At 38.1% G+C, this 25,583-nt stretch overlaps 1 protein-coding gene and 1 pseudogene across 2 annotated transcripts in view; one reads left to right on the top strand and one right to left on the bottom strand.

Moving 5' to 3' along the window:
• Nucleotides 1-450: 450 nt before the first annotated feature.
• KIAA1958 (KIAA1958 ortholog) overlaps nt 451-25,583 on the top strand; it is an 80,629-nt gene continuing 55,496 nt past the window's right edge. For both annotated transcript variants that reach the window (XM_047068021.1, XM_047068030.1), the window contains exon 1: nt 451-1,621. In XM_047068021.1, the coding sequence (XP_046923977.1) occupies nt 451-1,621 (1,171 nt within the window). The remainder of the gene's footprint in view (nt 1,622-25,583) is intronic.
• Nucleotides 19,632-20,379, bottom strand: LOC124503170 (40S ribosomal protein S6-like; annotated as a pseudogene).

The raw sequence follows: 25,583 nt of genomic DNA on the forward strand, positions 1-25,583 counted from the left end.
GAAGTGCATTTTCTTGGTTAATACAAATAATGCATACATTTTACTCTTAAGGGGCTGACTAAGCCTCTTTTTGTGACTTTGGAAGTAAAATGTACCATGACAAACCTCACCTCTTTTTTATTGCTTGTTTTTTTTTCTTTCCCACATTTTTTCTTATGCAGATATTACTTTTTATGTAGATATTATAACATTGAAGGAAACGGACAAAAATCTTCTTGTTTCACAGCCATAAGGCATCAACTGTTTTTTACTTTTCCCTGTATTCTCTTCCAGTCCCTGCCCATGTGCAGCAATATTAACTAGATAAAGTTTTGAAGTGCATTTCTTTTTTATGCCACATGATCATAGTTCAAGGATATTGAAATGATGGAGATACGGGAATATCTTGGGTAATAATGGCTTCTTATTTTGATTATTTCCCTTTAGGAAAGACACTGCTGATCCTGTAACATGGAGGATTGCCTTCATACCTCATCTGAGAATCTGTCCAAATTGGTCAGCTGGGCCCACAGCCATGGGACCATTTGCAGCCTCATTCCAAACCTGAAACACTTGCTTTCAGAAGGTTCCCATGGGAACCTCACAGCAATGTGGGGCTGTAGTGCTGGCCATGCTTATCACTGGCCATTGACAGCTACTTGCAGAGCTGGGTCCCAAGAAAGGGTCTGTTTCCAGGATAACAGAAGTTTTAACTCTGATAGTCCCAGTATAATCGGAGTGCCCTCCGAGACACAAACTAGCCCTGTTGAAAGGTACCCTGGGAGACCAGTGAAAGCGAAGCTAGACTGTAATCGGACCAGAGACTCTTGTGACTTCTCTTATTGCAGTGAGCCCTCTGAACTGGATGAAGCTGTTGAAGAATATGAAGATGAAAACACCCTGTTTGACATGGTTTGTGAGTCTTCTGTTACAGATGAGGATAGTGACTTTGAACCCCAAACCCAAAGGCCTCAAACCATTGCTCGAAAAAGGCCTGGAATAGTTCCATCTTCTCTCCATTCCAGCTCCCAAGCTCAAATGGTTGATGAATGCAGCAATGATGTCATCATTAAGAAAATCAAACAAGAGATTCCCGAGGATTATTACATTGTGGCGAATGCAGAGCTGACTGGAGGGGTAGACGGACCAGCCCTGTCATTGACACAGATGGCAAAACCCAAGCCTCAGAGTCATGCTGGTCCCTCTTGTATAGGGTCTGCTAAGCTGATTCCCCATGTAACATCTGCCATCAGCACAGAGCTGGACCCACATGGTGTGTCTGCATCCCCCTCTGTGATGTCCAGACCGATCGTCCAGAAGACTGCCAGGGTATCTCTGGCTTCACCAAACAGAGGACCTCCCAGTGCCCATGGCACAAACCAGCAGGTGGCCATGCAGATGCCTGTGAGCACTTCCCATCCTAATAAACAGATCAGCATCCCTTTGTCTGCCCTGCAACTGCCTGGACAAGATGACCAAATTGCTTCTGAAGAGTTCCTGCCCCATCTGCCCAGCCAGGTCTCCTCTTGTGAGGTAGCTCTTTCTCCCTCAGTTAACACAGAGCCAGAAGTGAGCTCCAGTCAGCAGCAGCCCCCAGTTGCTCCAACCATAACCACTGAGGCCACAGCACAGTGCATACCAGGTATGGCACATGAGGTGACAGAGAGTCCCTCATCCATGTACGTCAGAGAATTCTGCGCCGTCAACACTTATGAAACCATTGGCTCAGTTTGCTAGAATTCAGGCCTTTATTATTCTCAGAAAGATAGAAATAATGAAATATATGACATCCAGGTGTTACTCTAAAGGAAATTCATCTGAATTAAGGCCATCCATCCAGTCAGTGTACCTCAGGGCTGAGAGGACAGCTGTAGGATTGTGCTGTTGCTATTGCATGGCTAGATTTAAGGTTTGTATCTGATCTTAAGCTGAACTTTATATAGCAGAGTTATCTTTGAAAAAAAATTTGTCTCCTATCAGTATCAAAGTATTTGATTGCTGTTTGAAGCCAAAAATGATGTTGGGTTAGACAAATAATGACAATAGAACTGGCGCTTTTCCTTTATTATTTGTCTGAACCATCTTGGCATTTCTATTCATTTTAGTTGGTGTGGCAGTTTAGAACAAGGTTTTTAAAAAGCAATAAATAATTCTAGAAGAAATATTTTATCTTTTATCTCATAATTTAAAATAACTTGCATTCCTGGAATACATGGGCCTAACTCAGCGGATGAGAGGGGAGGGAAATAATCATATGAGGTCTCTATCTGTTATTCTGATATTCTGTAATTCTCACGTTCAGTTCTTATTTAATCTGGGATATTATTATATAAAGGGGGCTTGGGTGTCACGTGTTTGGATCCATTATTCAAATCTAATAGGCCAGAAGTAGAAACATGGATAAGGATGACAAATATGTAGAACAGAGAGTAGAGAAAGCAGAAATTTGTGGCACATTTGGTTTCATTTTAATTCCTCTCAAGGAAGTCCTGTATTTTGGGAAAAGTCTCCTAGAATCCTGTGGTACCTGTGCCTTTACCCAATTTATGATTTTCCTGCGATAGCCCTGGTGTTATTAATAAAATACACAATGAAAATATTCATATCCTAAGAACTAGGCTTTTCAGTTTATTCATTTTTCCTTCTTTTTAAAGTAACAGCTTTATCAAGATATAATTCACATACCATAAAATATACTCTTTTAAAGTATACAGTCCAGTGGCTTCAGGTATATTTACAGAGTTGTGCAGCCATTACCACTATATAATTCAAAACCCTGTCATCACCCTAGAAAGGAGCCCATACTTATCAGCAGTCTCTCTTTCCCTCCTCCCAACCCATCAACCACTAATCTACTTTATGTCTCTATGGATTTGTCTTTTGTGCTCATTTCATGTAAATGGAATCATATCGTGTGGCCTTTTGTGACTGCCTTCTTGTAAATGGAATCATATCGTGTGGCCTTTTGTGACTGCTTTCTTGCAATTAGCTACTTTTTTAAATGTTAATTTATGTTGTAGCATGTATCAGGATTTCTTTTTATTACCAAATAGTACTTCATTATATGGATATACCTTAATTTTGTTTTCCTATTCATCAGCTGGTGGGCATTTAGGTTGTTTTTATTTTGGGGCTGTCATGAGTAATACTGTTAATAACATTCATATACAAGTTTTTGTGTGGACATATAATTTCATTTCACTTGGGCAACTACCTAGAAGTGTAATTGCTGGGTGTATGATAACTCTATGCTTAATTTTTTGAGGAACTGCCAAAGTGTTTTCCAAAGTACCTCCGCCATTTTACAATCACCAACAATGTTAAAAGGTTGCTGTTCCTTAATGTGCTCACCAGTACTTGTTATTTTTCATTAAAAAAAAATTCATCCTATTAGATGCATGAAATAGTATCTCATTATGGTTTTGATTTCCATTATCTTAATGACTAATGGTGTTAATTGAACTTTTAAAAGTTTTACTTCAATCATTTAATAACAATATGGTCTTTGGCTAATCCTGGCATAATTTAGACACGTTATTTTTATTAGTCTGGTGAAGTATTTGTACTAGGTAGGAAATCTGACTCTTGATACATATAGGATGTAAGTAGTAGTACTTTTTCACTTAAATAAATAGTTGTATCTAGTTTATTTGTGTCCCCTCCCCCCCCCTTTTTTAATATAAATTAGGAGACTTGGCCTGACAGAGTTTTCTGCATTCCCACTTAATTTATATTTGAGGGTAGAATTCAGAAATGTATTTTGCACAGTGGTCCAGTATACCAAAACAGCTTAGTAAGACTGTTGTATTACATATCCTTCCATGAACTTACCCAGCATCCTTCCGCTAATGTACCACAGCTTAGTAATTGTATTATCCCCTCCACTAACTTACCCCAGATTTTCTTGTATCTGCCTAGTGGATAAGGAATGAGACATCAAGGCTCTTTACTAAATAAAATATGAATATCTTATTATATAATTGTTTTTGAAAAGAAATTCAGCCTATTTGAAAAAAATATTTTAATCTATTTATTTTTATATAGATTACATTCTCTTAGGCTTTTTTCTTTTCTTAATGAAATTGTATTTTTTTATAATAGCTATAAAAGCAGGTATGGCCAAGTACAGCACATAATGAATACAATTGTAAACTGTGATTTAGCTTTACTCTAGCAAGGAGAATTGGTTTGGCTTGGAATTGAACCTTTAAGAAAAACAGTATAAAGAACTGGTAATGGGAATTTCCTAAGGAATCATTTTGATGTTTTTTTGATCCGTTGTTCTTTGGAAGGATATTATATTGCTAAGATATCATTAGGTAAAGAAACACTATTTGTACTGGAAACATCACTGGAACAAATAATCTGATTGACATTTTTCTTTTGTGAACGTTACGTAGACTTAAATTTACCATTGTTCTATAGAGCCCAATTAGGCTCTGTGCTCTAACGCTTTTATTTACTTGTTTTGCATATTTATTGCAGTGGGTAGTCTTTATTCTAAACATAGATTTTTTTTAAATTTAGAATTCAGCACATCCAAATGTATGCGAATGATTATGTACAGATGGACCTTACTCAGTTAATATATAAAGTGTACTTGGGACTAAGCAAAGAAGAAAGCTTTTGAAAAGAACTTGCTGTAAGCAAAATCAGGTACTCTTCTTAAGAAAACAGATGTTGTATAAGCTGGAGTTCTTATCAGATCATTGTAGAAATACTGCATATCTTTGAATAATATTTTTAAAATAAATAATCTGACAAATGACTATTGAGTCAACCAAAAACAAAGAGAAATTGTCTCATTTTACTTAGTTTTACTGATGCTATTTAAATTGTATTCTCCTAGTGTAAAGTCATCCTTATTTATGTTCAAAATCAAACAACCAAAGTGATAAAATGTTAATCAAGGTATGGATAAAATTATTTTCATACCAACCCTGTTATACTGTTCAACCCAAATCTTAGCAAACAGTAATGAGGAAAGAGGACATATATTATTAAAAGAATTATTAACTATCTCCCAGTGGCTTAGATTCCATTACATTTTGAGGTTTTTAAATGTAAATTTGGGGCATTTGTTATAAATTTAAATCTCTATTGCATTGTGAGTTGGGTTTTTATGTGCATATTTCTCAAATACACACATATACACACGACTTACTTTATGATTTTGTACAAGGACCCCTTTTATTAATCAGCTTTTTCCCCAGAAGTTTTATAGTAGCAAGCAATCAACTTTTTCTTATCGGATTTATAATATATGTGTGTTTTTCTCTTGAAAATACACATCTTGGAGCACATGGTGGCTCAGTTGGTTAGGCTTCTGGCTCTTGATTTCAGCTCAGGTCATGATATCACATTTCCTGAGTTTGGGCCCTGCGTTGGGCTCTGTGCTGACAGTTTGGAGCCTGCTTGGGATTCTCTGTCCCTCTCTCTGTCCCTCTCTCTGTCTCTGTCTCTGTCTCTGTCTCTCTCTCTCTCTCTGCCTCTCTGCTCCTCCCCTGCTCACTCCTTCTCTCAAAAATAAAGAAATAAACATTAAAAGAAAGAAAATACACATCTTTAGTTTTTTCTAATAAATCGTATGTTCTGTATATATATTGGAAATATTAACTCAGTCTATTTTTTTTTTAAGTTTTTATTTATTTATTTTGAGAGAGAGCACACAAGTGGGGGGTGGGCGCAGAGAGAGAGAAAGAGAGAGAGAATCCCAAGCAGGCTCCACACTATTAGCATAGAGCCTGATGCGGGGCTTGAACTCACGAACTGCGAGATCGTGACCTGAGCCAGAACTAAGAGTTGGAGGCTTAACTGACTGAGTCACCTAGGCACCTCTCTCATAGTCTGTTTTGTACATTGGAAATACATTTCTCTCTTTACTGTTAAAGTAATTTTGGTATAATTAAAGTAAGTTTGTTGATGGCATTTTTTAAGATGGATTTTCTTAATTTTTATGAAGGTTAATCTTTTTAGCCTTTATTTAGCTATCATCTTTTCTGCCTTTGGTTATTTTGCTAAGGATGTCCTTTCCCTCCCTTGAGTCAGATAACTACCTGTATTTTACTCTGGTTCTTTTTTGGTCCCCCGCAACCCCATCCTGTCTCCTTTGTTTTTTTTACCTTTAACTCTGCAGTTAGAATATATTTTGGATTGGAACCTCACTTCATTATTTTTGCAGTTAGATGTTTCAGCATCATTCATTAAATAATTCCTGTTTATATATCACATTTGTGTTTATAATTGGGTCTGTTTGTAGATTTTCAATTCTGTTGTTGATCTCTTTTTCTTCTAATTTTTTATTATTTGAGTATTTTTTTTTTTTTAAGATTTTTTTTAAAAGTAATCTCTGCACCCAACACAGGGCTTGGACTTAAAACCCTGAGATCAGTAGTCACTCACTCCACCAACTGAACTAGCTAGGTTCTCCACTATTTGAGTATATCTTATACAAAACAAAATGCATTCATAGAAAAAGAAGAGTATAATTTAAAGTATTGAATAAAATAGAATAGTATAATTTAAAGTATTTAATAGAATTTAGTAAGTTTTTTGTTTCTTAGATTTTTTTTTTTGGGTGGGGAGAGAGATCATGAGTGGGGGAGAGGGACAGAGGGAGAAAGAGAACCCCAAGCAGACTCCACGCTCAGCGTGGAACCCAGCTCGGGCCCTGATCCCATGACCCTGGGATCATGACCTGAGCCAAAACCAAGAGTCCAACACTTAACTGAGTGAGCCACCTAGTGCCCCAAGTTTAATAAGCTTTTAAAATGATTAAGTCATATATTCTAGTTATTTGGTCTGTGTTTACATGCATAAGCAGTGATTTTTCTTGTCAAAAACAAAAAACCTGAGTTAAAATAAGTTAAAAGAGAATAAATTGCTTTATAGTCCAAGGACATATCTTGAAACAAGCTTTTATGCAATGGTCAAATGATGTCTAGTTTCTTTCTTGCTATTTCTCACCCTTAGCTTCCTTGATATTAGCTCTACCTGTAGATATTTGATTCCTGCATTGTCCCTAAGGTGATTGCCAAGTGCTGCTAAGATTGATGTCTTGCAGTAGACTGTGCCTTTGTCACAGCATTCCCCTTAACCCCTGAATCAGTCTTTGGAGCATCACGCCCCCAACAGGAAATGGTATTGAGGCCAGTTCTACACAAACCACATAGCTAGGTGTAGAGGTTGGATGGGGGTATTCTTCCAAGGACATTCATTCTAGGTTCTAATCTTGAAAGGGGCAGCAAACCAGTAGGTAAGTAAGTAGGTACTTACTACTATTTGTGTGTATTTTTGTTTTTGTTTTGAGCACTTAAAGTTTTTTAATTTTGTTTGTTTATTTATTTATTTTTAATGTTTATTTTTGAGAGAGAGCTGAGCTGTCAGCACGGAGCCTGATGTGGGGCTTGAACTCTCACAAACTGCAAGATCGTGACCTGAGCCAAAGTAGGATGCTTAACTGACTGAGCCACCCAGGTGCCCTTGAGCACTTAAGTTTTTTTTAATGTGGGCAGATAGGAGGAGATGTTTATATATGTCATTCAAGGACAGGATATACTAGAACAGTGTTCTAACATAAGGGGTAGAAACATATATGAATATGTATGTTTGTGTGTGTCTGTATATGCATATGTATACATACATATCCATGATATTATATATATTTTCTTATTCCACAAGAAATATATGCCTCTTCTTGCAAGATAGGACAAGACTAAATATGTTTTCTTAGCCACACCCTTTTCTGTGCCTTCCTGCAGGAAAACCTGAGACATAAATTCTGAAAGATAAGGGAGGGAGAGTAAAAATTCAGGCTCAGTTTTATGCCATCATTTCCCTCCTTATCACAGGATGCTTATCTGAGGATTGATAAGTCAGGCAGTACTGGGCATTGAGATAGTAGAGCCTGGCCATTCAGAGTTTGGAATCAGACATGCCTAGCTCGATTCTCACCCCTGCCTCCTGCTGGCCTTGTGAAATTAGCTGTCATTTCATTTTCCTGAGACTGTTTTCTCATTTGTAAAGTAATAATAGTGCCTGTCTTATAGGATTGTTTGAGGACCAAATGCAAAAATATAGGTTAAAGAGAATACCTGACATATAATAAACACTCAGCAAATAAGTTTCTACTATTACTAATATTTTTATTTTCATTATCACTACCATTGTTGCCATTATTAGGCTGTGCTCAATACTCTTCAAGTAATGAGGTAGATTCCGATGTTATGCAATTACATCCATTCATCTTCTAAAAAATGTTCCATGGACCAGTATTACCAGCATCAGCTGGAAGCTTGGAAGAAGTGCAGAATCTCTGGTCCTACCCCAGACCTAAATAATCAAAATTTGCATTTTAATAAGATCTCCACATAACCTGTATGCACATTGAAGCTTAAGAAGCAGTGATATAGGGAATGCAGGACCCATATTATGGGGCACATTGTTATTCCATCCAGCCGCCCAGTAACTGAACACTCTTGCTGTGTGAGAGAATTCCCTCTGTGCATCTGCATTTCCCCATTGGAGAGGCCAAAAACTTGGTTCCAAGTTTGTATTTCAATGAGGGCACAGTCTTGTGACCTTAGGCTTTGTCAGTCAAATGCACTCACACCAGACTCCAATTAGAAGTACCTAGACAGATACCATATGTTTTCACTCTTAGGTGGATCCTGAGAAACTTAACAGAAACCCATGGGGGAGGGGAAGGAAAAAAAAAAAAAAGAGGTTAGAGTGGGAGAGAGCCAAAGCATAAGAGACTCTTAAAAACTGAGAACAAACTGAGGGTTGATGGGGGGTGGGAGGGGGGGAGGGTAGGTGAGGGGTATTGAGGAGGACACCTTTTGGGATGAGCACTGGGTGTTGTATGGAAACCAATTTGACAATAAACTTCATATATTGAAAAAAAAAGTACCTAGAAGAATCTATTTTGCAAATGCAAATCTTGCCATTTCTAGAGGTAGCAGAAGCAGCATCCCTGCAGTGGTTTCAGCCTTAGAGGCCCGTTGTTGGAGTTTGGTGGCTTCATGACATCTACCAGAGCAAATCTGTGTTGCGTCAGAGAGTTTTTTGTGGATTCCTGCAAACCTGATTTACTGGTATTCTAGGAAACCCTGTGGCCCTTATTAAATTCTTTTCTGCCGAACCTCACTAGATTCGGCTTTCATTGTTCTAAACAAAGAATCTGGAGGCATATAACCTCTAAACCTAGGAAATGTTGCATGAAAAATAAAATAATTTTCTTTTTGTCACTAGGTTTGTATTTTCAGCTAAAATTAATGGCATCCCTTTGGTAAGTAACCACTGATACCAGGATGGCCTGTATCGTATGATATCTTGTTGTACAAATTGTACAAACAATCAATAGGATGGTGAGGGTAGAGATAGCTTCTCCTCACACTAAATCTTCCCTTCCTTCCAGTGGGAGTTTTTGCTGGAATGTGTCCCTTGTTGGGAAGTGGTTGGAAGCACAGGTTAACATATTCCCTGAACCTAGAATGGGGGAAGGAGGTACTTAGTACTTTTGATTTCAGCTACGGACTTTATTTAAAGGGCAGTTCTGGGAAATGAGAGAAATCCCAGTTGGAACTTCTTACCATTATGTTAAATATTGGTTGAAAGTTAATTTTGAGTTATTAGTTTTTTCTTAGGTGTACCTTTTTCCACACTAATTCACATGATACTATTTTCTGAAATGATCTATTTTATTTCTTAAGTTGGTACCTCTGACAAAGGGATTGAATAGCAAAATCACCTGGAGGTAGCCCAAATAAGGAGGATTAAGAAAATCTGGACATTGACTTTTTTAATTGCCTCATATATTTCATTTATTCCTTCTTCCATTTCTTTCTCTCCTTGTATAATTTTGCCCTTGAGTTGCCATTGGTAGTAGTGGTAATGTCAAAAGTTTTGTAAGATCTGGTGAAGAGGAGTAAGCTTTATTTCATTAGGTCTTTGAGAAGAAAGTTAATGAACTAGATACGTATCTAATTTATTGTGTTCTCCACACAGTACCCTTCTCTCCAGTCCCAGTGCCTCACAAGTAGCATGAGTGTGGTCATTATATTAGTAATTTCTTGACCTCAAGTATATAACTTAGGGAAAAATTACGTACCTGGGTACAGGAGTTTCTGGGGCTCACTGCTTGATGCTAGCAACATCATCTAAGAAGCAAGAGCCTTGTTTCATTCCTCTCTTCACCTAATTGGACAGTGGATTGCATGTCCACAGGAAGAGAGGGCAAGTCAAAACATTGATGAAATTATAGGCCTCTAATGTGTTACTGAATACTGTGAACCTTTTCAGATCTGTACCATCAGCCGACATTCCCTTAGCCTGTTAGATGCCACCTTCCACCCCTCTCCTGAGTATCACAGTCTGATTGTTTCTCCACTTGAAGATCACCAGCTCTTGATTTTCCTACTTGAGTGTCATAGGATCACTTCTCCTCTACCTAGGTGTTGGAAAGCCCTTCCTCCCCAACTGATGAAAGGGCAGTTCTCAGTGGAGTGGTGGGGGTTGTCTTAGGTTTTATCACGCATAGTAGAAAGCTTATAATAATGAGTTTTAAGGATCTGGGGTTGGTGGTCTTTAGCTCCTGGCTGGTAAGCACTCCCCTCCTTCCTTCCTGCAGTGTAGTTCTTTGAAAAGCGAAAAGACTTGGTTTTAAATTAGTAATTTCTAGTTTTATTTTCTACACTGGCAATAGGGGAGGTGTGTGTGGGGATCATTCTGTTAAAAAAAATGACAGTATTTTCATGTCTTTTCAAAGTATTTAGGTTTTTACAAAGACAGTTTTACTAAGGCAGAAAACTCATTATAACTTACAGTATATAACTTACATACATCTTATTATAAAGCTATAATAATTAAAATGGAATGATCTGACATAAAGATAGACAAGTAGAGCAGTAGAACAGGATAGAGAGCCTAGAAACCCACCTACACATAAATGAACTGTATGTGAAAGAGATGGCATCTCAGATTAGTGGGAAAAGGGTGGACCAGTCAGTGAATAGTATTGGACATTTGGTCACGTATGTGGAACAAAATAAAATTGGGTCCTCACCTTACATCAGACATGAAAATAAATTTCATTTAAAGATCTAAATGTGGAATTATAAACTTAAAACTATCTAAAGGAAATCCTGCAAAATAGCCTTGATGTTAGGAAGAATTTTTAAAACATGGCACAAAAAAGACACAAACCATAAAGGAAAAGATTGGAAATGCTAACAGCTTTAAGGTAAAAGTCTTAAAGTAAAAGTCTTAGCTGACACAAGGGATATCATAAACAAAGTTAAAAGATAAGCAACCATCTGTGAGATGAGTTTAATGTGCATAACCAAAAATATTCATACAGATAATATATATAAAGAACTGCCACAAATCAGTAGGAAAAAGGTCAAATAATCCAGTAGGGAAATGAAAAAAGGAACTGAAGAAGCACTTCTAATAAGAGGAAACCCATTTAGTTAGTAAACATGAAAAATTTTCAACCTCACTGGTAATCAAAGGGACACAAGACAACAACGAGGTACAGAAAGGCAAAAATTATTAACTATCCAAAGTGTTGTTGAAAGTATGGAAAAATGGGAACATGGTTGTGGGAATATAAATTAGTACAACCATTTTGGAGAACAGTTTGTAAGATTTAATAAAATTAAAGATATGCAGAGCATCCAACATAGGAATTCAATATCTAGGTATTTGCCCTAGAGAAATATCCATAGATAGAGAGACAAAGAGAAAGAGGGAGGGATGGATGTACAGGAGTGTACATTGCAACTTTGTGATAACAAGTTAAAAAAAATGTTTGACAATGTCAGTGTCTATCAAGAGAGAAATTGTATATATAATTTTTAATTTTTTTTGACTATTTATTTTTGAGAGAGACACAGAATGCAAGTGGGTTGGGACAGAGAGAGAGGGAGGCACAGAATCTGAAGCAGGCTGCAGGTTCTGAGCTGTCAGCACAGAGCCCAATGAGGGGCTCAAACTCACGAGCTGTGAGATAATGACCCGAGCCGAAGTTGGATGCTCAACCGATGAGCCACCCAGACGCCCCTAAATTATATTTTTCAATGGAATATGTGCATCAGTCAGATCTACATTTACTAATGTAAATAAATCTTGAAGATACAGTTGCAGAATAATAGAGTACCATACCTTTTTTAAAAAACCCAAATACCAAAATATATTGTTCTTATGCACAGCCCCTCACATACAGTTAATTATGAAACATGAAAGGAGATACCACAAATGATAATGGTTGCCTTTGAGGAGGAAGGGGGATGGGAAATGAACTATATCTGTAACATTTTCTTTTAAAAACATGTAAAAAATATGACAAAATAATAACATGTATTAAATCTGAATGACAGGAACATGAATTGTGTTACATAAGAGGCAACACAAGTGCAGTGCTTAATTATGGATATCCAGACACACAACTGCCTGGATTCATATTCCAGCTCTGCCACTCCTTTTCTGGGTGAGTTTGGCAAGTTAGTTAACTTCTCTGTGGTTTCATTTTTTCATCTGTAAAATGAAGAAAATAACATATTTATTCTATAGGGTTGATACAAGGATTACATTAATCCATACAAAGCCCTCTGATTCAAGGTCAGCATACTTTAGCATTATTCTGTATACTTTTCTGTATATTTCAAACGTGGTTACTTTTTTTAAAACATGGTTACTTTTTTAAAAAAAATGTTTATTTATTTTGAGAGAGAGAGCAAGAGTAGGGAAGGGACAGAAAGTGAGGGAGAGAGAGAATCCCAAGCAGGCTCCACGCCATTAGCGCGGAGCCCAACACGGAGCTCCGTCTCCTGAACTAAGAGATCATGACCTGAGTCAAAATCAAGAGTTGGACACTTAACCAGTTGAGCCAACAGGCGCCTCTAAAACAGGATTACTTTTTGTTGATTTATTTTTATTTTTATTATTATTATTTTTTTAATGTTTATTTTTGAGAGAGACAGAGCATCAGTCGGGGAGGGGCAGCAAAGCAGGCTCCAGGCTGTGAGCTGTCAGCACAGAGCCTGATGCGGGGCTTGAACCACAAGATCACGACCTGAGCTGAAGTTGGCCACTAAACCAACTGAGCCACCCAGGTGCCCCAAACATGATTACTTTTTAATACAGAGAAAGACGGATACCATATGTTTTCACTCCTATGTGGATCCTGAGAAACTTAACAGAAACCCATGGGGGAGGGGAAGAAGAAAAAAAAAAGTTAGAGATGGAGGGAGGCAAACCATAAGAGACTTAAAAACTGAGAATAAACTGAGGGTTGATGGGGGGTGGGAGGGAGGGGGGGGGTGGGTGATGGGTATTGAGGAGGGCACCTGTTGGGATGAGCACTGGATGTTGTATGGAAACCAACTTGACAATAAATTTCATATTAAAAACATTTTCTAATAAATATAGATTATGAAAATAAGTAAAATTGTGGAATATTTATGAGATGAGGGCATTACGACATTGTTATTACTGAATATAGAAGGGTTTTTTTGTGTGTGTAAGAAAGCAAATTTTACTTAACATTATCTTCTGGTGTACTTGTTTATAGACAAAGAATTTGGGGATTATTCTTACAAATTTCAACACTGTGGCTTCCCTCCTATGATTATAATGGGACGCTGTCATGGGGAATTTTTTTAACTTCCTCTGCTATAATATGTAAAAAACAACCAAAAAATACCCACAAATGTTCTCTATTATCTATTAGCACTTTTATTTCCAAAATAATACTGCCTGAGTTCCATGAAGAAAGAGGTTGTTTCCATTATTTTACTGATGAGAAATGAGGCACAAAGAAACTAGGTGATTTGCTTAGTTACAGTGGGAGAAACTTGGTCTCGTGCTTGTTAACTTCTTAGTTAACATTGAGTCACTGCTATGTACCTACCTCTGCTTGTCTTGGTATAGGTATAGCCTAAACCTCCAAATGCTCCTTCTTCTCCTTTTTTCATTTTCAGGTCATGCCTATCACTTACCCAAAGTTTAGACTGCCAGAGTACATCTTAAAGATATGATTTATTTTCTCTGAGAATCATTTCTGAAAGGACCCAGGGTTTAAATAGAAGGATTCAGGGAGACAGGAGACATGTGTTTTAGTCTCTTTTTCTGCTAAGCATCTGGCCAAGTCACTTGCACTTGAATTTATCAAACATTTTTTTAAGATCAACTATATGACAGAAGTGATGAAAATACAAAGATGAATGTCAGATTCCCAAGCCCCACAATAGCATTGTTTAGAGAAGGAGGCCAGTAAAGCAACAACTTCAATTCCAAGTGTATAGAAAGAGGTATATGAAATGTAGTGGAACATACATGAGGAGCAGTTTACTCAGCCTTACGGTACACAGGAAAGAGTATTTCATGTAAACAGAACAAATGAGCAGACATTCGGGCATAAACATTTTGCAGATTACTTAGGGAAGCATGGATTTGAGTGTGGCTGAGAAGTAATTTCCAAGGGGTCAGGAGAGTTGCTGCTGGAGGTTGGAGCCTCCCATGAAGGGCTGTACCTGTGATGTCACGAATGTCCTACATGCAGAGCAGAGGGGCATAATTCATTGTCTTAGAAGATCATACTGATAGCAGTGGGAAAGTAGAGACTGGGACACAAGAGCTGTTTTATAGGGTGTTATGGTGATTCCAATGGGAGATGGCAGTAAAGTGCTCATGAGACAACAATACAGACATTGGAGAGAAGGAGAGAGACAGAGGTTGGTGCTTCAGGAGTTAAAAAGTACAGACCTTGATTACTCTGAGTATTTGGCCTCTTGAGATCTCTGTTGCTACCCTCATATTCTCTCTCTGAAGGCACAGCACTATTTTGGGTAACACCAAAAGGTTTTCAGAACCCAAATACCTATAGTGAAGGCATAATTCTCTGAGAGTAGGGTAAAACAGTGTTTGGAGTTCTGAAGCATGCTGTGACATTCATTTCATTCATTCATTTGACAAATATCCATTGGAAGGCTACAAATTGCCAACTTCAATTTGGGTACCACTAGTACACCAACATTCAGGACAAAAACACGGTTCCCTTTGTCATACTGCCTACAGTCTAATGGGAGAGAGACATATACTTGCCCTCTCAAAACATCCTCAATTAAGAGAAAAAAGTTGAAAATATTTTCTGAACCAAGATGCTATTCAAGTTTAAATGACTTTGTAAGATTAAATCAGTTGCCTTTAGATAATACATTTATGAAGGCTGTTTCTAGGATATGTGGTTAAATGAACAATTAAGCCACTATGGTAAGTGAAAGGTGAGTTTTAGCTGGAAATTAAAAGTGCAGAGGCTACAGACAACCCATTCCACATCACTTATTTGAAATACTTTATACTTAGCTAAACATAACATGAGCCTAGTTATATTAAAATTGTAATATTGCTTATTTTTGCAATCAACTAGTGACCTATCTTTAAGAATTAAAAGTATAATTATTTACTAGTTTTTCAAAAGGCAAAATAAAAAATCAACCTAATTGCTTTCTATTGTGCAAATGCATAATGTTCTGAGAAATACTTTTATCAGCTTTTCTCTAGTGCTTACACATACTTCTAAAATGTCATTTGTCTTAATATTTCACAAGAAAATCTTCCCAATTGGCTTTTTATTTCTCTAAACTAAAGGCACTTTTTATTATACCAATGAAATAAGAGCTCTATTATTTATTTAATGTTCATCCAGATACAACTGAGACTTCCAAATATGCAAAATGTACCCAAATACAGCAGACTAGCAAATAACTATAAACCTCAGCATGTAATTTCCTTTCAGTGAATTTAGATTTGACTAAGGCTGCTAGGAAGTTCAGAATCAAAGAGGCATAGATCTTGTTTTTCTAGTCTTGGTATCCATTCCTTGTAGTCTAAAGAGATGAAATAATGTATGACTTCTCAGCAGAGAGGTCAGTGTCAGAACACTGAAGTCTTTGCTTCAGTGTCCCGGGATTAAAACATCTTCCTTATTTGTTTTCCTCAGGGAAGCAGCAGCCTTCGATCTCTCCTTACAGATTTTGCTGCCTGACCATCTTGGGTCTCAACAGGTATGGGCAGAGTGCAGGTGATCCCCTGCATCGTAGGCCCAGTAATAACTTCTCTTTCAGTCTAGATCTCATTTATGTAACTGATGGCTTGTGTTCCCAAGAGTGTATTAGAACCACAAGAAGTACATATATATAATGTATTAAAAGCAATAAATTATGCTTACATGGCTACAAGGTGATTTTAAGCTTTATTTTAGTTGAGAAGAGTGATCAAATTTATCATCAAGTAAATCTGATTTAATGATTGATATGCCTTAGTTAGCTTGTCTTCAGTTATGATACACATAGCTGAATCTTCAGTACTGCCCTAATAGCTGCAGGATTGCTTTTTCAGGCAAAACAATTTTCTTACCTTTTTCAATTTTCTGCATTCTTATCAAGGTAATACATGTACATGGCAATCAGTAAGATAATATTGTTTAACATTAACAGTCTCTCACCTCAAAGCTCATCACCTCATAAATCCCACTCTTCAAGAAACTTCATTTGAGTCAATTCTATTTTCAGTTCTTTCCAAATTCTAAACAAATTGTTTATACTTCTGTCTCTTGATTATCAGCTTGAGAAAGTCTCTACAGACTCCTTATTACAAATGATGAGAATTTAACTCATTTCCATTAACCTTTCAGTCTTTTATTTTTAGGCAATTAAAATACGCAAATACCCAATAGAAGAATAAAAATAATGAAAAAGGAAATAAATAGGCTTACTCAACCTAAGACTGAAGATACTAGTGTCTCTGTCCTTCCTTCAACTGTTCTCATCTCCCTTCTAACCATCTTCTTAACCTGACAAAGTTGTCAATATTTTTTCATCGTCTTTGGTGGCCATGACGGAGTCTTTTCCTGCTTTATCCTTAAGTTGACTCTTCAACATTAAAAACCAATAGTACCATTTATGTTATTTTGACAGTGTAAAAACTATTCATAGTTATTAGTGTTCTAAACTTGAATCTCTTTTCATCCTGATGAATTTCACCACCTCTGGGACACTGAAAAGAGGATGTTCCTAAGGGTTCTTGTATGGATAAATGACCTAACCAATGAAAAGGGCTTACTTAAGTATGTCCCCATATTATTATTATTACTGTATTTGTTGCATCTGAAATGTCATTGGTTGTAAAAATGTACCATTATTTTATATTCCACAATGAAAGAAAAAGCATGCTACGAATTAAACTATAGTTCCCAGGAATTGTGAGACAAATTTCAGAGATATTAAAATGTAGAAGTGCATCTTACAATCAATGAAATACATTATTCTAGTTTTGGGGGGTTTGTGTGTTTTCCTAAAAGTTTTGGTATCATTTCTTGACAGAAGAACAGTGTGCTGTTATCGTATCTGTATGGTCCTCCCAAGATTTCCATTTTCCATTCCGTCTTCCTGCTGCAGTTTGGACTAACCGATTTAACAAGCCTGAGATAACCCTCCCACCCTGAGGATTCTCTAGGTTTCATACTCTGTTTCCTAGCTTTCACGTGTCCCTTTTTTCCCCTCATTTTACTAGAGTCCATCAAATAATTTCCCAAGAATGGATAGGTGGGAAGTAAACTTTTGAGTTTTTAAATTGCTGAAAATTCCTTTCCTCTAGTAAGAATTTGAAAATTTTTTCTTTAGTAATTGTTCCTTTCACAGGGATTGTAATTATAGTAATCTCTCAAATCTCTCAGAATTTTGATTAAAAGTTTTTAAAAAATTATCTTCTATCCTTAAATTATTTCTGTTCTTTTTTTTTTTTCCATCCTTTATTGCTGCCAGTTTTCTTCTGATGCCTAGTCAAATAGTTCACATTTAAGAACACAGGACAGGAATCTGGTGTTGGTTTCTTCTGTGGTTGTATAAATAGATTTGCTTACTTTGGGCCTTTTCCGGAGTGAAAAGTATGTGAGATGTATTGATTGGCAGGACTCGGTTATAGAGAGTGGATAGAGAGCTGGTGCTTGGTCCGCAGGCCTCCAAAGATGAGTCTCAGGCACCAGCACCCATGCTACAGGCCATGCCTTCCCACATGATTGGGTTCAATTTCCTTAGCAAAGTTTTGTCTGTTTTGTTTTGTTTTGTTTTTGTTTTGGAAAAGGATGAGGGTGGAGCAGTGAGAGGTTAGGGAGCCCAGTTTTCAACTCTACTGCTCACTGTCACATTCCCTTGTCAGTTGTCCCTAAGCCTAGAGCCTCAGAGGGTTTCAACAGAGTGATTGGCCTCCACCTTGAATGCAGCCCTTGTGTGTTCTAGGCCCTCATGACTCCATGTGTGGTCACCTGGGAACTATTAAAAATAGTTTGTCTCGGGGCGCCTGGGTGGCGCAGTCGGTTAAGCGTCCGACTTCAGCCAGGTCACGATCTCGCGGTCCGTGAGTTCGAGCCCCGCGTCAGGCTCTGGGCTGATGGCTCGGAGCCTGGAGCCTGTTTCCGATTCTGTGTCTCCCTCTCTCTCTGCCCCTCCCCCGTTCATGCTCTGTCTCTCTCTGTCCCCCCAAAAAAATAAATAAACGTTGAAAAAAAAATTAAAAAAAAAAAAGTTTGTCTCGTTGCTTTAAAAATTCTTTGACTTTTATCATTTTGATTATAATAGATCTTGGAATAGTCTTTGGGTTGATCTTACTTAGAGTCCTTTGAGCTTTCTGTATCTGGATGACCATATAGCTCCCAAGATGGAAATTTTCAACTAATATTTCTTTAAATATCTTTTTTTTAATGTTTACTTATTTTTGAGGTGGGGGAGGGGAGCAGAGAGAAGGAGAGACACCGAATCTGAAGCAGGCTCCAGGCTCTGAACTGTCAGCACAGAGCCTGACACGGGTCTTAAACCCACAGACTGTGAGATCATAACCTGAGCCAAAGTCGGATGTTCAACTGACTGAGCCACCCAACTGCCCCATCAACTAATATTTCTTTAAGTAAGCTTTCTGCCCCATTCTCTCTCTCTTCCTTCTGGAACTCCCACAATGCAAATGTTCATTCACTTGATGGCATCCCATAATTCACATAGGATTTATTTTTTTTTCATTGTTTTCTTTTTATTCTTCTAATTGACTAATATCAAATAATCTGTCAAGGTCACTGATTCTTCTGCATGATCAAGTATGTTGGATGCTCTGTATTGAACTTTTCACTTTTGTTATTGCATTCTTCAGCTCCTGGATTTCTGATTGGTTCTTTTTCATGGTTTCTGTTTCTTTATTAAACTTTTCCTTTTATTCATGCTTTGTTTCCCCGGTTTTGTTTAGTTGTTTGTGTTCTCTTACATTTTGTTGAGTTTTGTTTTTAAAAATTTTTTAATGTTTATTTTTGAGAGAGAGAGAGAGACAGAGCATGAGTGAGGGAGAAGCAGAGAGAGACGGAGACACTGAAACCTAAGCAGGCTCCAGGCTCTGAGCTGTCAGCACTGTGAGCCCGAACTCACAGACCGTGAGATTGTGACCTGAGCTGAAGTTGGATTCTTAATTGACTGAGCCCCCCAGGCACCCCTTGTTGAGTTTCTTTAAGATGATTATCTTGAATGTTTTGTCCTGCAGATTATAGATTTCCGTTTATGTTTTTGTTTTTGTTTTTATGTCTGATCTTAGTTGTTACTCTTAGAAAAATCTCATTTTTGATTGGACTCAGACATAGAGGTAGAAGTTCTCGGAGAAGACACCCTCCGTCTCTTGGCAATCTGTTCCTGGTGTTTTCTTTGGCCTCCTTCAATCTCTTGGCCAAAAGTTTAACATATTCTGAAGCCTCTTCCTTATTTTTCTTAGTACACTGTTTCTTCAAAGCAGTATGCTGACCTTTGTGTTGGAGGACACATGGAGTAACAAGACACTGAGTCTTGGGTGCTTTGATTCTACGTTTCTTACCTTCTTTGTTTAGGGTCTTTCTCACAACATGCTAGTGGACATCATCTTCTTTAGAGAGATTGAAAAGTTTGTGGATTCTGCTAGCTCTTTTGGGCCCCAGGTAATGAGGCACAGTAGTGTCACTGAGTCCAGGAATATCTTTCTCCCCCCTTTTTTACAGTGATCAAGTGGAGAACACTGAGATTGGCATCCACAATGTAACCCCAAACAGATTCACACTTTTTTCCTCCAGTTCTCCTTGGTCTGTAGCAGGAATACCCTTGACTCAGTAGCAGGCAGACATGGCCATGGATCAGGACACTGCTTCATGGGGAAACCTTGTTTGTCATTGCCACCACTGATTCGGACCACATAACCCTTCCATTCCTCACCCAGAGCATCAATGCCAACTTCTGTAGCCATATACTTCTCATAAAAGGTATGAAGTTTGCATTCATCGTCCACTTCAATGAGTTCCTGGCAGCCAGTAGCTGGGCAAGAGGTGTTCAGCTTCATCCTGAAGCAGCCTACTGCTTCCGAGGCACCACACAAAAAAGAGCTAGATCTCCATTTTTTTTGAGATCAGTTATGGGAGCTTGATTAGTTTCCTTTGGTTCCTTTATTAATTTCTTTGTCATGTTTGCCTGGTTCTTCCTGATCCTGTAGCCTTGCATTGTTGTCTATACATTTGAAGTAACACCTCTTCCAGTTTTTACAGACTGGTTTTAGCGGGTAAAGGTCTTTTCCTGTTCACTGGGCTGATAGGATTACCTCTGGAATCACAGTCATGCTGGGCTGGACAGTTAGGAGGCTGTTCCTGGGTTACAGTTGGGTTGCAGTTGGTATTCTTGTTACCAGTGGCTCAGGTGGGTGTGGATCTTACCCGGTCCCTGGGTGGACAGGACTGTCTCCAGTACCTTGCTTGGTAGGGTAGTGCTGGGACAAAGGTCCATTTTAGGATCCACGGTTAGGTCTTCAGACAGTGACCCTATTAACTGGGTGTACAGACGGTTGTGGCTCCCACCAGGCCCCTGAAAATGATCCTAAGTGGTCACTGGAAGAGTCCTTGGATTGGTAGGACTGGCCCTGGACCATGGCCTAGAAAAGGCTGTAACTGATTGGCAGCACTGTTTCTGGTTCCACAGTCAAGATTGAGGTCTGCAGACCTGGCTCTGGAGGCACACATGGGTGTGTCTCTTGCCAGGTCCCTAGGTAGGCTGCATCATTCCCTGTGTGGCTAAAGGAGCTAGACCTGATTATAGGTTCCTTTCAGGATCTGTGGGGGTGCCGACAGGGGTATTTCCCATAGGTTCCCTTGGCCAGTGGTACTAGTCATGGACTGGTTGAGAAGCTGGAGCTGAGTATTGGGCCCTTTCTGAATCTCTGGGTTTGCAGGTGGGATTATGTCCTGCTGGGGTCCTGGACTCTCAGGACCGCTGGCAGACTGTGGCTGTGAGAGGGTTAAAGCCATATACTGGGCCCTTTCAGGATCTTCAGGGTTGCCAACATTAGTATCTCCTACTAGGTACTAGGTCCTTGGACCTGTAGGACTGCTGGCAAACTCCAAGTATAGGACCCTTTTGGAATTTCTGGCCACACAGATGGGAGTGTCTCCTGCCAGGTCCCTGTGTCAGCAGGACTGTTTTCAGGCTACAGCTAGAAGCAGCATGGCCCTGGTTACAGGGCCCTTTCAGAATCTACAGCCTGAAAGAATTTGGAGGGCTTACCTCCAGGGGCTCCAGACCACAGCCAAGAAGAGAATGGACATGCTTTATAGGCCACTTAGGGTCCACATCCTGAACCGAGGTCTGTATGCCTATTACCCAGTGCATGTGGGCATGACTCCTCCTGGGTCCCTTGGCATATGGTGCTGGTGACAGAACTGAAGCCACATGGGGCTATAGTTCTCAGGGGTATGGAGCTGTTCAAGGATCTGAAGTCTGGACCATGATTGGTGAGTCAGCCACCTGGGTGTGAGCTTGCCTTCTCAAAACAGGGTAGGGTTTCACAATCTCCCACCCAGTTCCAAAACTCCCAGAAAGCCACTTTTGTCCTTGAGTGGATATCAAATTATTGTTGACAGGGGTGATATGAGTAACGGATGTCTTCAGACATCTTACTGAAACCACTCCCACCCCTAGAAACTTTAAAAAAAAAAAAAATCAGTGTTACTTAATTTTCTACCTGTTAACTTCATTTAGCAGAAAAAAAGAATCCTTATAATCCAAGAATGTACTGTTGCTGTGAATTTGACTTTAGTGTTTGGTACATATTCCTTAAAAATAATGCCTGAAATTATATTTTACATAATATTTTTAGTCTCTGGAGTATGTTAAGATTTATGTTACAGATCACTAATGTTTTATACCTTTATACTGTTGCATAACTGCTGCTAAATTATTATTCTGTGTAATGAAAAGCAGCTATCTCATCAGTAAGAAAAAACTTTGCCTGTTTTGCCCATACTTATAAATGGGTAATAGAAAGCTAATCCATGTAGAAAAAATAATTTAGTTTTTATTTTATAATGAAGTTTTCAAAACTATGTTTTGTTTTTACCCACTGACCCAATTAGAGAAATTAGCATTCTCCTATCCATTAAATTATTACTTCTTGGGTGGAATTTAATGAATATTAATAGACTAACTCAGAAAAAAAAGAAAATTTATTAGGGTTTTCTGCATTTCTATTTTTATGTGTTATCTGTTTTCCTATGCATTATGTGCCATACATCTTTTGTTTCAAGTTGGTTAATAATATCTTTGTGTTTTTTACTTTATTATTCATTTTCAGTAAAAGATGCCTTCACATTTTGAGCCTTACTAATTAAGATATGCAGTCCTGTAAATTGAATGTAAATGTAAAGAAAGACCTGGTTTCCAATCAAAATTTTTTATAACTGTTTCTATTGTGTATAGTATTTCATTTCTTAAATTCATCTGATGTTACCTAAGGTAACATGCTTGTTTGTTTTGGGGTCACCGAAGCCATAGAATTTTCACAAACTCATGAAAAGTGCTTTTCAGACACTCACTTCTGACTGAGGTACTGATAAGCTATTAACAAATGGTGATTATTTTTCTTCATAGGCAGGGTCATATGTTGTTAGCTCTTTGATTACTACATGCAGAATAGCAATAAAAATAGCCAATACTTATAGGGTGCTTATTATCTCACTAATTGCTTGTGGTAACTCTGTTCTCACAGCTCTGTGAAGTCAGGACTATAATTAACTCTATTTTACAGATGAAGAAACTAAGGCAAGAAAAGTTGAACTTGCTGGAGGTCACACAGTAAGAGGCTAGGAGAGCCGGGATTCTGACCTAGTTAGTCTGGTTCACGCTGTTAACCACCAGAGTCACTGGCCATGGTGATGCTTCTCTTGCATGTTTCAGCAGCCCTCTGTCTTAGCACTTAGATGTCCTTTTAGGATGTACACCAACTTTCCTTCAGTTTTATTTCTCCAAAAACTTCATTGCCAAAACTTCTACTTTTACTCTTCCTTTTCTAGTCCCAATCTCCCATCTGCTTTTATTGTCTAATTGTCTCCATAAGAAGGGGATAATAAAGTTTAACAGTTGAGGAGACATATACAGACATGCCTAAAACAATGCCTACCGTGTTGAGGTGCTGAATGTATTTTTTGTTGAGTATTAAAAAGTAAATAATGCAAATACTAAAATTTCTAGAAAGAAAAAAGAGGTAACTTTCCGCTTTCTTTTGGGAAAACTCATGCTGCTGTGTGGAGTTTGAATAGAGGCAAGAATAGACACAGGGAATTTGTATATCATCAATGGGTAATAAATCCAATATCAAATTCTTTTTCAAGTCTTAAAACCTCTAATTTCAAATGATCAAAGGGAATATGTCAGAAATAGTAACTTAACCAGGCATTACTGTATTAATAGTAGTTTCCCTCTTGAACATAAGACATAGCAGTATTTCCAGAGAAAAATAAAAATACATCACAAAAGGACACTGAAGTCTATAGTTAAAGTGGAATGCACTAAACTCTTGGTAATTGAAGAGTAATAGTTGTAATTAAAATTTTAAGTCAGAAGGATATACACCAAAATATATACGGTGGCCACCTTTGGATGATGGATTTATGGGCAGTTTTTCTGTCTTCTCTATACATTTATTTATATTAAACATGTACTACTGGGGCATCTGGGTGGCTGAGTCAGTTAAGCATGCAGCTTCGGCTCAGGTCATGATCTCATGGTTCATGGGTTCGAGCCTTGTGTCAGGCTCCGTGCTGACAGCTCAGAGCCTGGAGCCTGCTTCAGATTCTGTGTCTCCCTCTCTCTCTGCCCCTCCCCCCCCCCCCCCCCCGCTCACATTCTGTCTGTCTGTCTGTCTCTCTGTCTCAAAAATAAACATTAAAAATTTTTTTTAAATACTACTTTCATAATAAAACTAATAAAATTATTTTTATTAGGGGAAATATACATAAAATAACCTTTTCCTCATGTGAATACTCTTTAAGTCATCTGTTTTTTAAACTTCGATATTTCTGGATTTAAGCAAAGCATATTTAAGGATATTTGAACTCACCAAGGTTAAATGCAGTCATGGCTGAATTTCTGAACTGCGCAAGGAGTAATTTTTACTTTTGAAAATGATTTAATATCCAATAAAATTTTACTTAAAAATCATGAAAGAACATACATAGGCTGATTAAATAATGCCTGTTAAACAGTATTATGTGTTGTGTACTAATGGAGTCATCACAGACTAACCTGAAAAGGAAAGCCACATGTGTAAAGCTGTGACTTCATGATCGAAACTAGAAAATGGGGGGCACCAGGGTGGCTCAGTTGGTTAGGGCTCCGACTTCAGCTCAGGTCATAATCTCACAGTTTGTGGGTTCAAGCCCCACACTGGAGTCTGCTGACAGGGCGGAGCCTGATTTGGATTCTCTGTCTCCGTCTCTACCCCTCCCCCACTTGCTCTTTCTCTCAAAAGTAAACAAACATTAAAAAAAAAAAAAAAGAAACTAGAAAATGTAAATGTCACATCAGTAATGAATCCCTGTCTCTCCTACAACTGCCTTAAGTCCAGGAAAGTAAGAACTCAAAAATAAGGTTCTTTTGGGAAATTGTATATGATGTTTTGTATATGAAAGTCTGAAGGCAGCAGCTCACTATATATTTTATGTGTTACACCAGTTGCAGGTATTTCAGACCCATCAGAAGGTCCTCTTGATTCAGTGTCTCTGGCAGTGTAATAAAAAAAAAGTGGAGGAGAAATCTCTGCAGTCTCTAATAAACAATATATCAGTGAGTACTGTCAGATTCTGTAGAAAATTCCACAACATGATTTATTACGTTAATTACAGTCATGTGGGTTTCATGCTGCTAAGCCTGAAAATGCAGCCACATTCTACAGTTGATTTAAGAATATATTTTGGCCAAGACAAAAGGGGTCCTTATTGTGATTAATATAGTACAATATTTATTCTCTTGTTTTACTCTTTTTTTGCCTTTGAAATGCTTAATTTCTTTTCTGTGACTTGAAATTAAGTTCGAGATTTGAAAAGTTTCGTCTAGTTTTTTTTCACTTGTGTCATCTGGTCTCCTTTTTGTCGTCTTAGTTGTCACTGAATGTTGCTTGTCCTCTATATGTGAAGCCTGTTTGAATTAACTCCCTTTTGAGCACATGTGGCTAGCCTACAGCTGTCCCTAGCTAGCAGTGCTGACCCTAAGACTTCTTAGGTC

The sequence above is a fragment of the Lynx rufus genome, unplaced genomic scaffold, assembly GCF_022079265.1.
Source record: "Lynx rufus isolate CCGP_SWC_20201006 ecotype Redwood Valley unplaced genomic scaffold, mLynRuf1.p SCAF_10, whole genome shotgun sequence".
Classification (NCBI taxonomy): domain Eukaryota; kingdom Metazoa; phylum Chordata; class Mammalia; order Carnivora; family Felidae; genus Lynx; species Lynx rufus.